The sequence below is a fragment of the Dermacentor variabilis genome, chromosome 3 (genome assembly GCF_050947875.1).
Source record: "Dermacentor variabilis isolate Ectoservices chromosome 3, ASM5094787v1, whole genome shotgun sequence".
NCBI lineage: Eukaryota > Metazoa > Arthropoda > Arachnida > Ixodida > Ixodidae > Dermacentor > Dermacentor variabilis.
The window spans coordinates 125,040,216-125,052,811 of NC_134570.1; the positions used below are offsets into that span (position 1 = coordinate 125,040,216).

Here is a 12,596-nt window from a genome sequence, read left to right on the forward strand (position 1 = left end):
ACAAGACGATTAGCTAATGAACAAGAAAAAAAGAACTAGATGAAAAGGAGCCCAGGTTGAAAAACAAACAACGAAAACCGCATTGAAGTCATCATCACATTTGACAGTTCCTGCACGTGAACGGTGTATCAGAGGCTAGAGAGTGACGAATGGATGGTTATGAAAAGTGCTGCTTTATTGGTTCGCTCAAAATTACGCGGTCGGAGATTGAAGTTATGGCATCTGATAGAGGGTTCCAGTGTTTCATGGTATGCGGAAGGAATAGAGAGTTTAGAGCAAGACAGTGGCCGCCTATATTTGCAGTCAGATGAGTATGACATAAGCGGGAAGGCAGCCTCTGAGGCTTCTTTAGATATGCATGTCTTGGTATGATAGTAGAACGAAGGCAGGATACAGAGGCCTGATGTGAGAAGGTGAGGTGCAAGGGCTGCAAGAAAGATTAGTTGCTTTAATTGGGTAACGCGGGCTGCCCATTTCCTTCCTGTAGTGACAATACAGCATAGAATAGGATGCAATTTCGGAAGGTTACCATTGCCATGCCACTGTACACCGATCCCTCTTCGTGGCCAGATCCTAGCCCAGGGCGCCGTGCAAGAATTGGCATCGGCGACGAGCCCGGATATGGAAAAAGTGAAGGCCCACTGGCGCACCTTCTGGGACAAGAGGGCTGCGACCGACTTCAACGCCGCCTACTGCCTTCAGGCGAACCGACAGAAGGTGACAAACCATACTCCATTCGCTCGCGCTAAGTCAATAGTCTTCGCACAAAGCACGTATGCTGGAACAACAAGTGAGCGAACAAAAAATACGAAACGAATCGTTGATGCGTATCTGTTAAAAAGGTACGTAAATGACCGCATTACGCAACCGAAAAATAATGTTTTGTCTAAAGGACGATACTCAAACATTGTACTTCTTCCCGTAGACAGTGTTGCGTCGCTTGAGTCAAGCAAATTGCGCAAATTTATTTTACTGATTCGAATTTTTCGTGCATGGTTTGATCCCTTCACCAAAGGGCGTGTCTGTACGAAATATATAAGTATAGGTGCTGTGGTCATGTGAACGGCTTTAATAAAATGAAATCAACCTTCCAATCTAAAGGAATCGCTCAGCGTGCCCATCACATGCTGAGCTTTTTTGATTTAGTGTGTGGCTCAACCACTTTATATCTTTGATCATTTATGTTGCGGTAAGTATGCTGTTTTAAAAGCGAACCTTTTTTTGCGGACCTCGCCGGGCTTCGTGACCGTGGCCGCGGCTCTCTTGCCGAATGGGCGGACCAATCGCAGCGCAGTACGCACGCCGCGTGAGCTGCTGGGTTCCTTGGCCCACCACTAGATGGCGCTCGCCTCCGCGCATCCGTGGCAGCAGTGGCGCCAGGCGTGCGGGGGGACAGAAAGAAAACGGTTGCAGAAAACTCGCCTTCGGGCATGCGCCTCTACACGGTGATGAGGAAGTAAACGCTTCTTGTGGACCGAATGGAATCGAATTACGCCGTGTAGGTGTTTGCATGCATAATCTCAAACCAGGATGTGCTCGAGGCGTTCATCATTCTCGCTAATAATCAACAATTCCGCTTAACAACAGAATCGGCATTTGTGTGCGCCCACGCTTGAGTGTGCGTGCGTGCGGGCGTGCGTGCGTGCGTGCGGGCGTGTACTCGTATTTAAACTTTTAACACAATCATAGAAAGCTTCGTTGTATATGGATCAAACTGGCTCGATATGTTGCATTTTTCAGCTATTCGCTATGGTGGACCTCCCTCGGCTGCGCCATATAGCCATCCACCCCATGCACAACCTTGACATATTTTTTTTTTTGGTTGGGGTATTTGAGCAGAGCTTTTATACATGCTGTAGAACAGTGTCAATTGGGGCTAGTTGGATGAACATCGTCCGTACAGGATGAACAGCATACGCAACAGGACTTCGTGGAGAGGACCGCAAGAGCGTCAGTATTTGCAATAACATATACTTTTGTTATTTCACGAAGGTAATAGGTTCCTGTGCGCATATATAGCTATTTAGAATTGTTGCATTTCTGATACATTATTATGCCGACAAGTTTAATTTGCAATGTCATAAGGCCATTTAATGTTCGACGAACGATGTCTAGCCAAATTCACACTACCAATCATTCCCACGCTAGCTCAACTCATAGTTAAAGCTCGCATACAGATTAGCGGCAGAGTTCCTAGTAGTAAATTTTAGTTCCTTTTGTTTATTTTTTATTCGACATGCATTGTCTGGGATGAACGAAATCCAAGCAGATTCATTTTTTTCACGAAGGCATTGCCATCCGTACATTGCTGAGATGTGGGAAGCAAGAACCATGCGGCTAAATATGAAATAATGTATGAAATAATATCGAATACGAGAAACTACACTCGCACAAAACTTTGTACATCAATTGTTCCTGCTAATGTAAAATATACAGCGACAACTCTAATAACGAGCAGCGCGGTGGCAGCGTCATTAACACTGCCTACAGTCATGTTACATGGTTTACAGGCTTAAGGCAATCACGAGTGCCAATGATAGCGTCGCTTCTGTGATCGTGCTCCTAGGATCCACAGCTCGCGCTTGAAGCTATGATTGCTTTGGGCCCGCTGATCGGCTGACACGACTCTGGGCAGAGTCGATGACACAGCCGCACTACCGTTGTTTATGGGAATTTCTTGCTTCGTGTTTCACATTAACTAGAATAATGGAGGAAGAAGATTGCATATAAGTATGCCTAGCTGTAGCCATAAAAGTGTAGTTGTCAGTATATACAGTACGCAAGTTTAGCGTAAAGTGTACGTAAGTCAGCAGTGGTAACGACTACAGAAGAGGGACGTAATTTGAAAGGATAAATGCCAGAATTTCTGCACCATTGAGAAATCGCGCACTATCCTTGCGAAATAAACAGTAAATAGGTTTGTCGCAAATTCAATGGGCCGCCCAAATAGGGGCGTTCTCATGCGTGGCCGCCTGCATTTCAGGCGTTCATGGAGCCACCTGTGGCCTCACTGAATGAGTCAGCGATAGGCGGCGTGTCCCTGCAGCGGGCGATGGGTGCCCGCCTGGCGTACTTAACCTGGAGGCGGCAGCGGAGGAGCGGCAGCGAGGGCCTGCCCAAACTGTACCTGGCGCCTAAGGTGCTCTTCTTCGTCCAGCACTGCATCCTCGGCTGCTCCCGCATGGGACCCATGGGCTCCGATACGCCAGACGACGGCTGCGCAGTGCTGATGCGCGACTGGGGATCGATTGGGGAGCGCGTTTTCTGCAAGCGCGACGCGCTCTACTTGCCCCTGCAGCGATGCCGCTACATATGAACGTGCGATGCGCTGTGAAGCCGACGGCGGGGGCGAGACGTGTCTAACGCAGCGAGACATTTCATGTGTTTTGAGAAAAGAGACGTTGAATAATTCTCAACGACGTCTGAGTGGTCTCTCTGTTCTAGAATAATTATTTAATGTTTAAGTCACTAGTACCGATATACTGATTACATCCCTATTCATGGCGATGTACTATTGCGTGTATTTCACTGACGGCCATTAGCGACGCAGTGAACACGTTCATCTCATCAATAATTAAACAGTCCCTACATTTACACCAACTCTTCTAGAAAAGCTCGTCGGGCTTTTGTAGAATGTTCCATAGCATCTGTTGAAATGTTTAGATATTTGGCTCTTTCGCTGCATCACTGCTGCTCATTTGAAGCAATGGAGAGCAAACGAGAACAACGCGTAGAGAAGCTTTATGCAGCAAGTACCAATTGTACTGTTTAGGCTGGATGCCTTCATTAAAACACTTATTTTCTATGTGTCATCTTTCCAGCGACAGACATCCTCTATATTCTGCTTGTGAAATCAATTCCGTGATCGAGCGGGTGATGTATACGCCTGAATTAGATTGATAAATGAGTGGCACATGTACACCTATTACGGCGTTTCGACTATCTAATCTTCATGGGAGGATGTTGATGCATATCTCTCTCAGCTTAACTTTACATCCCCATGGTGGTTCCGGTAAATGTTTTGTTACCTTGCCCAGTCTGTATACCGAAAATAGAAACCTCGTCCGGAGTCTGCCTTATCCGGAAGCGTTCTCAAATACGTAGTAGATGTACGAATTACCGGAGCAATTTCAATTTATATCTGCCATCACTGAAAACTGCGTAGAAGTATTTCTCGAGGGAGCCCTGTGACATATTTATTGGCGCAAATCTCGTTTATGTGTGCAGCTAACCTGGGTTTATGGGGTAATGCTTCTGTTTTGAAAGTTGCCGACTTTTCTTTCTAATCCTTCGTTTCTGAAAGCCGGTTGAATTACTGCGAACTTGATTGCTGATTTCATCACTTCGCAACCGTTGAATCTAACTCTAACATAAAAGATGAAAGTATTGGCGAAGCAATTCGCCATTAAGGACTACTGTTATTCTTAAAGCACATGTATTTGGTTATATGTACACTTTAGTGGGACTTCACAAGAAGTATTTTCTCTCAGAACTGTGATCTGTGCATTTGATGGAAGACATTTTTTAGACTATAGTAATTAAAGTAATGCACGGCCAATATTGAAACCCTATATAAAGGACATTCAAACCTTGTGCACATATTAGCAAGATTCCATTGTAATGTCAGGAGCCTAATGTGTGCACAAGGTTTGAATGTCCTTTATATAGCCTTTCAATATTGGCCGTGCAATATCAAACAACAGCAATAATCAAACAACACAGCAAGATTCCGTTGTAATGTCAGGGGCCTGTGTTGTTTGATTATTTTGAATGAAATGGTTGCCTCTCGACTCTATAGCTGTCGTTAAGGTTGCAACTTTCATCATATTAAACACCGCTGATCTTTTGATATGAGATGAAGGATATGTTCGAAGAGGCTGGATTCAAAAGTGAAATTGAGTTTAAGCGGGCCTGTCATTATTATTCACTTCCTTCTGCCCTTCCAATTCATTCTCTACAACCCCTCCCCCCCCCCCCCCCGCCCTTCCAACTTGTAGAGTAGCATGTATGCGCCTACTTCTACACCGGCTAATCTCTTCGCTTTACAATAAAATTCTCTCAAACGCGCGTAAGTACGAGTGAGTGGAACAAAGGAAAATTTGAATAGCACATACAGGCCTTCATATAGCGTGAAGAGTTGTCTATTTTGTAAATGTTGAGATCCTGAGTGTTCAACTGCACTAGCCCTAGCCGCACAACTTCGGACCTGGAAGAGCGGGGCAGATTTGAGTACTAGAGGTCGTGTCCAGGTGACAAAAACAAAGGTAGGGGCCACAATAGAGGCATTGGTAGATGGACCATTACAGGTTTTCACAGATTACATTACATATAAACAATTATAGGTTTCTACGAAGGAAAACAGCACCGAATGAGAATGACGCGATGAACGTACTTCAGTGGCCTGCCGAAGTGTGCAACGCCTGTCGATAACCGTTACAGAGAATTGAAGGTTAAGCTAAAGGCATGCTCACTAACGCCACTCATATCAGTCATATTCATGAATAGAAAATGTGCATAGTTTAATATTGTACGATGATTAGATATGTAGTGTCCGTTCTCATAAGTACCTAAAGATTTAGAAGCCAGAGCGCTTTAGTTTGTTTCATTACCTGGTACTCTGTTTCCACGTAAGGAATCATTATTACCATTAGCGGCAACCTTATGGCACACACGCTACCTGATCTTTGGCCGAACCTCCAGAGTGGGAATATGTTACTGACGCAAGCGTTTACTATCACAATAACTACTACCATACTACTACTGCTAATTGCTACTAACTACTACTGTTAAATGTTACTACTACTAATACTACTACTACTACTGCTAGAACTACTACTACTACTATTACTACTACTGCTACTAGTACTATTCCTTCGTCATACTGCGTTCCAAGCCACTGACACATAGTAGGGCAGTCTTAAACTTGGGAAGCCGACTCTTAGCCGCATTAATTTTAGTTAGTATAAGCCTCCATCTTTGGCTAATGAGGACACCGGTACGTATATCACGCTACTAAATTATTTGCTGTAACTATCGTTAGAAACTATAACGTTACAAATGACACTTAGGAACAGATGCCTCTGTAAGGTCAGTTACGCCATATCACCGTCTACTTCCTCCTTTTACCCGATTCTTCGTAACGTAGGAGCACGCCAATATCCGTCCGCCTAGCACAGGTACGCTGGAAAAAAAGTTTGGTTCTTGCCAGCTCTTAACTCTGGTTTCCGTACTCAGGAGACTGTCAGCTCCTGAATACAAACATGAATTGGTGCAACTATATGTCACATCGACACCGGAAACTGTGGCGCACTGCTCTAGAACAATGATATAGGGGAGGTACAGGAGAAGTGCTGCTCCGAAAAGGTGTCACCGTGGTGCTACACAATAGATGGCCTATAATAAGGACGCTGAAGCTGCAAGCCGCCCTCGGCGCCGCGATTATTTGGAAATTCATCCAATGCCAGCATGCAAGCACACGATGCAAGAATTGCAAGAAGCAGCCATTTACTGGCAAAGACTGGTAATTTGCTAAACTTTTGCTAGATGGGCGGAAATATTTGAATCGTACATTGTCTTTAAAATTATGTTTTAATTAATGGCCAAGGAAAAATACAACTGAATTATCATCTTTGTCGGCCGTAAGAAACGGCATCTTAATGCTAGCGATTCTTTTTCTTGTTTTTGTTTTGTGCGTGTTCATTCAGAATGAGTGCTCAGGAAAGATCCCTATACAAACCTTCAAATATTGTTATAATTACGTACAACGTACTTCCAAATTCATAACTTTGAATTATTCCTAAAATATGCCCTGTTCTTGGACAAACTCCTTAAGTGGGTAGTGGCCAATGGCTTTAAAGGGGCCGCGCGACTATTCTACACCCACGAAGTTCTCTATCACAACGCTTTCATTCTGTTATTTGTAGATGATCGCAAAAAGTACGAATGAGAGTAACAAAAGTTCTCCAACTCAGTAATTCAAAATAAAGGGAAACCTAAAGAGGCAAAACGTTTCGCATACCGAGTGAGGACTTGGAACTGCTTCCTACCAAAACATGGCTTACATGCCGTTGTGCCGGAAGTTTGCTTCCCAACGTGCACTTCCCTTCGTTGCCTCGCTTGATATGGTCACGTGGTGGTGACGTTGAAGAACACAGTAGTGATACTGTGAAAGACAAAACTAACGTTTATTGGGCGAACCTGTGCCCACAAAAATAGGCTACACTTATAGCACAACGATAGCGGCGAACACGGTCGGTGATCGTCGAAAATCTGATCAGCCGGTCAAGCGCGTCGGCTTTTATACAGCAGTCATCGAATGTTCCAGACTAATCGTTGGGACCCGCATGCCTTCTACAAAGTTCTACACCATTCGTGTCAAGCGATTAAATCAGATAACACAAGGTTCAGCGACAACAGACAGCGGATAGAAGCATCGATAACTTTCCAGAAACTTCGGATACATGCAGGCGCGTCCCGCGCTGTGCGATAACATTTCTTAGGCGGCAAAACGTGTCGCCCGATAAAGACAAGTACACGTGTCAATATGGTAACGCCGTTTACTTATTGCACCTGCAAACGCTCCCGCTCACGCAACCCTGGCCTAGTTGTAGAGCGCCCGCTTCGGCTGCGGGACGTTTCATTCATTCATTTTATTTGGGCACTACGGTACATTGCAGCAACTACAACGATTACCTGGATTCTATTACCGCCGCCTGGCAACCACCGGTTCTCCAATAGGTACGTTCGGCTTTCTACAGGGGTGATGCGCTTGGGAAAGTAACTTGCGTCCTAAATTTCCGTTGAAACCCTTGTGAGAACACACACACAGAAAAGGTGATATTTGGCTCACTGCAGTTTACAACGTGGCGCCCCAAATACCCTTATAGAGGTGGGTACGCCTTCGGGTTGGAAACGAACACCCCTTTCCAAGCGTTGAAGTCACATAATAGCCGAGCACCAGGGCCAGAGCGCGGTTGTACCTATTTTAGCGGTATTTGCCCGGCGACAGCATCTGCCACAGGCGCGGCGGATTCTCTTCAACAGGGCCGTCTGTGGTTGGACAACCATGGGGCCCAGATACTACTCGTGAATATATATTGGGCCCCTTATTGGAGATGTGAACCCCCACGAGAGCCGAACACCAGGCCACGGAACACCTCTGCTGATTAGAAAAAAAAAAAAGATGGGTTTCCAGCGCCACTGGGATTTCAATTCGGTGCCACCCGCATATGAGGCGAGTGCTATACTGCCGCTGCGGCTTCTTAAATTTTAACGTTGTGTGTACATCATAAAGACGCAGGATATGTTTTTCATGCCCAGCCAATCGAAACGAGCAGTATAAGTCACGTGCCTTTTCACCACATCCAGTGCTATAATTCTTGACGTATGACGCTGGAGTCGACGCAGAAGCAGATCTCGGTAGAAAATAAAATGTCAAATTCTCTGATTTCGTTGCTTTCACTGGTGCTAAAGGCATCACCAAGTCCTATAGTAGGCAAACACGAAAAAAATGGAAGGCGTGCATAATTTGGGTCGCAGGGAATTATCGTCACAATCATCAAACACAGGTTTTGTTGTCAGGCCGCCAACGTCTCGGCCTTATTTTGGTTAGGGAAAAAAATTAGACGCCAAGAACAACCACTGCGACACTTATCCTTTGATCTACCTTTCCTCAAAGCGGAGCGTTTGATGGAATGCGTTGTCTCAACGTCGTACACAGAGTTCAAATACAAAGAAAATGCTAGAACACGATACTGAAGAAGATGAAGAAGAAGTCTTCAGCAGTTGGGTGAGTACTCTCTTTAGTCTGTTCTTATAAATATTGCGAAAGCGAACGTTTGCTCCAAACACTAGTACTTCTGCTTACTTCCCTGCAATATGATTTGTCACCGAACGCACGGGCCTAAATATGAAATTGACGAAAAGAACACCTTAGACTTCTTTAGCAGCTGCGGTCGACAAGCCAGCTTCTACTATACCGGGTGTTCAAAATTAAGCTTTATGGTTTTCCTAAAATTAGGCATTGGGAAGCACGCGAAGACCTCCAATGCAAATAAGCTATGCGGCCAGGGGTACACAAAGGGAGGTCACAACACGTCCCGGTTGAGCGAGAAACTTCCCGGTGAAAACGGGCGCAACTTCAACGTGCGGTCGACTTGCACCTTGTCTCTATAAGCCAGAACAGCGTTCCACTGGAATATCATATTTCCGCTTAAACCAATTCCAATAGCGAGGGGGATCCGCGTAATTTTTTGTTGCGCACCGTCATTTTCGCGCACTAAGTCGTACCGCGGCTATTGTCTGGATCGGCCACTCGTTGAGGCAAACGACAAGAAGTTTTTTAGAACTGCACGAAAAGATTCCTTGTGAAATACAATCTTAGCTACTTATTAATGCGGCCGAACGACAGCGTGGAGGCACCAATTCCAACCATGTATGTGGCCATTGCACTCGTGAGATGCAGCACTTAAGGCTGAGCAAGTTTCCATTTACTAGCAAATTTTTCTGTACTTTCTTTAAAAAAAATATTTCGAGCTCCAGATTAAGGCCGGGGATGTAGTAGAGAACTACACATGAGGCAGTGTAGTCAATATTAGTTTGAATAGAAAGCTCCTTTCTCCTCCATGAAAACGGCTGTGTTCCTGCGAATGATTATGAATGTTGTTTTCGGCAGATTTCATTGCATCGCCAGACATTAAAGAAGAAGAAAAAGCATAGCGGCGTCCGCGAAAATATTTTTGGCTGCACGGACAGCTGCTGAAACGGCTCCGAGAGCGGCAACGCTGTATTCCAGGTTGTCCCATTACGACCGTATTGTCCACCTGGCAAAAACTGAGGTGGCGCTCTTCGACATCGCGAGGTGCTGCGATATCCAGACTTTCAGCGTTTTGCTTTGTTGTCTCGGCTACGCTCGCTTCTGCTCGAGGTGCGATGGAAGGTGAGCGGCTGCTGAATTCTGTTAGCGGTTTATATATGTATAGACAACATATAAAAATATGTATGTCAAAATTAGAATTACATTTAACGGTTTGGGAACATTTGCTGCCCAGGGTTATTACGTATATCTAACGCTTTTCTCTAAAGTGCTGTCTCAACTGTTGTGAACTGATATCAATCTGTGTTTTGTTATGTATATGTACTTTCTTATTGCTAATGCTTTCATCCCCTCCTACAAGAAGGCCATACGGGCGTTGTAGTGGCTGCAAATAAATAAATAATAAATAAATAAATAAATAAATAATGATATCTGATAGAAGTTCCGGAAGTCAGCTTGAGCAGCGAACCACGCCCCGACGCAAACATATATATAATGCAAATATTAAATTATAATACACAAAACGGAGACATTAAAGAATTGAAAAAAAATATAGGCCGATTAGCTTACTCCAAGTATTATATAAAATATTAACCGAAATGATCTCCAATACAATAAGCGCAATACTGGACTTTATTCAACCAAGCGAACAGATTGGCTTCTGGAAGGGATACTCTACAATGGATCACATCCATGTCATCAATCAGGTAATTGAGAAATCCGCAGAGTATAACAAGCATTTCTATATGGCTTCATAGATTACGAAAAAGCATTTGACTCAGTAGAGATACCGTCAGTCATAGCTGCATTACGTAATCGAGGAGCACAGAGCGCTTACGTAAATACCTTGGAAAAATTTTCCAAAGGTTCTACAGCTATCTTAATTCTACACAAGAAAAACACGAAGATACCTATAAAGAAAGAGGTCAGACAGAAAGACACTATCTCTCCAATAATATTCACTGCGTGCTTGAAAGAAGTATTCAAGCTATTAAACTGGTAAGGCTTAGAGTAAAGATCGATGGCGAATATCTCAGCAACCCTCGGTTTGCCGATGACATTGTTCTGTTCAGCAACAATGCAGACGAGTTACAACAAATGATTGAGGACCTTAACAGAGAGAGTGTAAGAGGGATTGAAGATTAATATGTAGAAGGCAAAGATAATGACAAATAGCCGGGCAAAGGAACAAGAGCTCAGGATCGCAAGTCGGCCTCTAGAGTCTGTGAAGGAGTACGTTTACCTAGGAAAATTAATCACAGGGAACACTGATCATGAGAAGGAAATTTACAGAAGAATAAGAATGGGTTGGATCGCATACAGCAGACATTGCCAGCTCTTGACTGGAAGCTTACCATTATAATTGGAAAGGAAAGTGTACAATCAGTGCATTTCACCAGTGCTGACATATGGGCCAGAGACTTGGAGACTGACAAAGAAGCTTGAGAACAAGTTAAGGACTGCGCAAAGAGTGATGGAATGAAGATTGCTAGACATAACGTTAAGAGACAAAGAGAGCGGTTTGGATCAGAGAGCAAATCGGTAAAGACGATATTCTAATTGACATCAAGGGAGAAATTGGAGCTGGGCAGGTCATGTAATGCGCAGGTTACATAACAGTTGGACTATTAGGATTATATAATGGGTTCCAAGAGAAGGGACACACAATAGAGAACGACGGAAGACGAGGTGGAGCGATGACATTAGAAAATTCGCGGGCGCTAGTTGGAATCGGTTGGCGCAGGACAGGGATAATTGGAGATCCCAGGGAGAGGTCTTCGTCCTACAATGGACAAACAGGCTGATGATATATATATATATATATATATATATATATATATATATATATATATATATATATATATATATATATATATATATATATATATATATATATATATATTGTCACGTAGCAGTGACGTTGAAGACTGCCGTTTTATTGGGCGAACTTGTACCCTCATAAGCAGGCTACACTCAAAGAACAACGACAGCGGCGAACACACTCGGCCATCGTCTAAAATCTGATCAGCCACAATGTGTCTTGGCAGTGGATAAGCGCATAGAGGGGGGGAAGGAGGCCCTATGCCATGTACGTATTTAAACACAACGCATAGCGTTTGATGTATTCCCTGACGAAGGCCGGGGCCCGGCCGAAACGTAGGCAATAAAGCATCATTTTTTTCGTACGTGCATCCTCAACTTACAAGTGCCTGTTCATCTACTGGATCCCGGCAGACTCTAACTCTCTCAGATGCCACTCACCGTATCGTTTTCTACCGCCCTGGTGAGGATGTACTACTTTCGACCCCTGTGAGAATTCCTGGTTTATGTGAAAAGCTTCAATCTCGATACATCGGCCTCTACAAAGTTATCGAACAGACCTCCCCAGTCAACTAATGCGTGACACCTGTCGACACACCTACTGATGCATGTTTCATCGTGGATGCTCCCTGCCTCAAGCCATTCCTTCTGCGCTCTACGGAAGCTCTACCAGCACCTCCACCACATGTGGAGCAACGGTTTTACTCGACGCTTTTATTCCAGAAGCACGAGCTAGCGCGCCGGCAATGAAGATGCGAAGCGATCGTGATGGTTATGTACTGGTGAGGAAGATGACGTCCAAAACATAAATGCTCACAATATATATACACTGGAACACTGGAAGCGGAGGATGAACAAGTGTGTGTGGTAGCTGCTACAGAAACGAACAGTAAACGACCGTTCGCTTGGGATTGACTGCTTGCCTTTTCCTCTTGCGACAAACTGGTGGAGGTGCTAAGCA

At 44.4% G+C, this 12,596-nt stretch overlaps 2 protein-coding genes across 3 annotated transcripts in view; one reads left to right on the plus strand and one right to left on the minus strand.

Moving 5' to 3' along the window:
- The window catches only part of LOC142574155 (uncharacterized), a 155,766-nt gene that overhangs the window by 60,226 nt on the left and 82,944 nt on the right, over positions 1-12,596 (minus strand). The window lies entirely within an intron of this gene.
- On the plus strand, positions 596-3,389 carry LOC142574154 (uncharacterized). Its single transcript, XM_075683307.1, has 2 exons — positions 596-717; positions 2,984-3,389. The coding sequence occupies exons 1-2, from the start codon at positions 622-624 to the stop codon at positions 3,314-3,316; spliced, it is 429 nt and encodes a 142-aa protein (XP_075539422.1). The 5' UTR covers positions 596-621; the 3' UTR covers positions 3,317-3,389.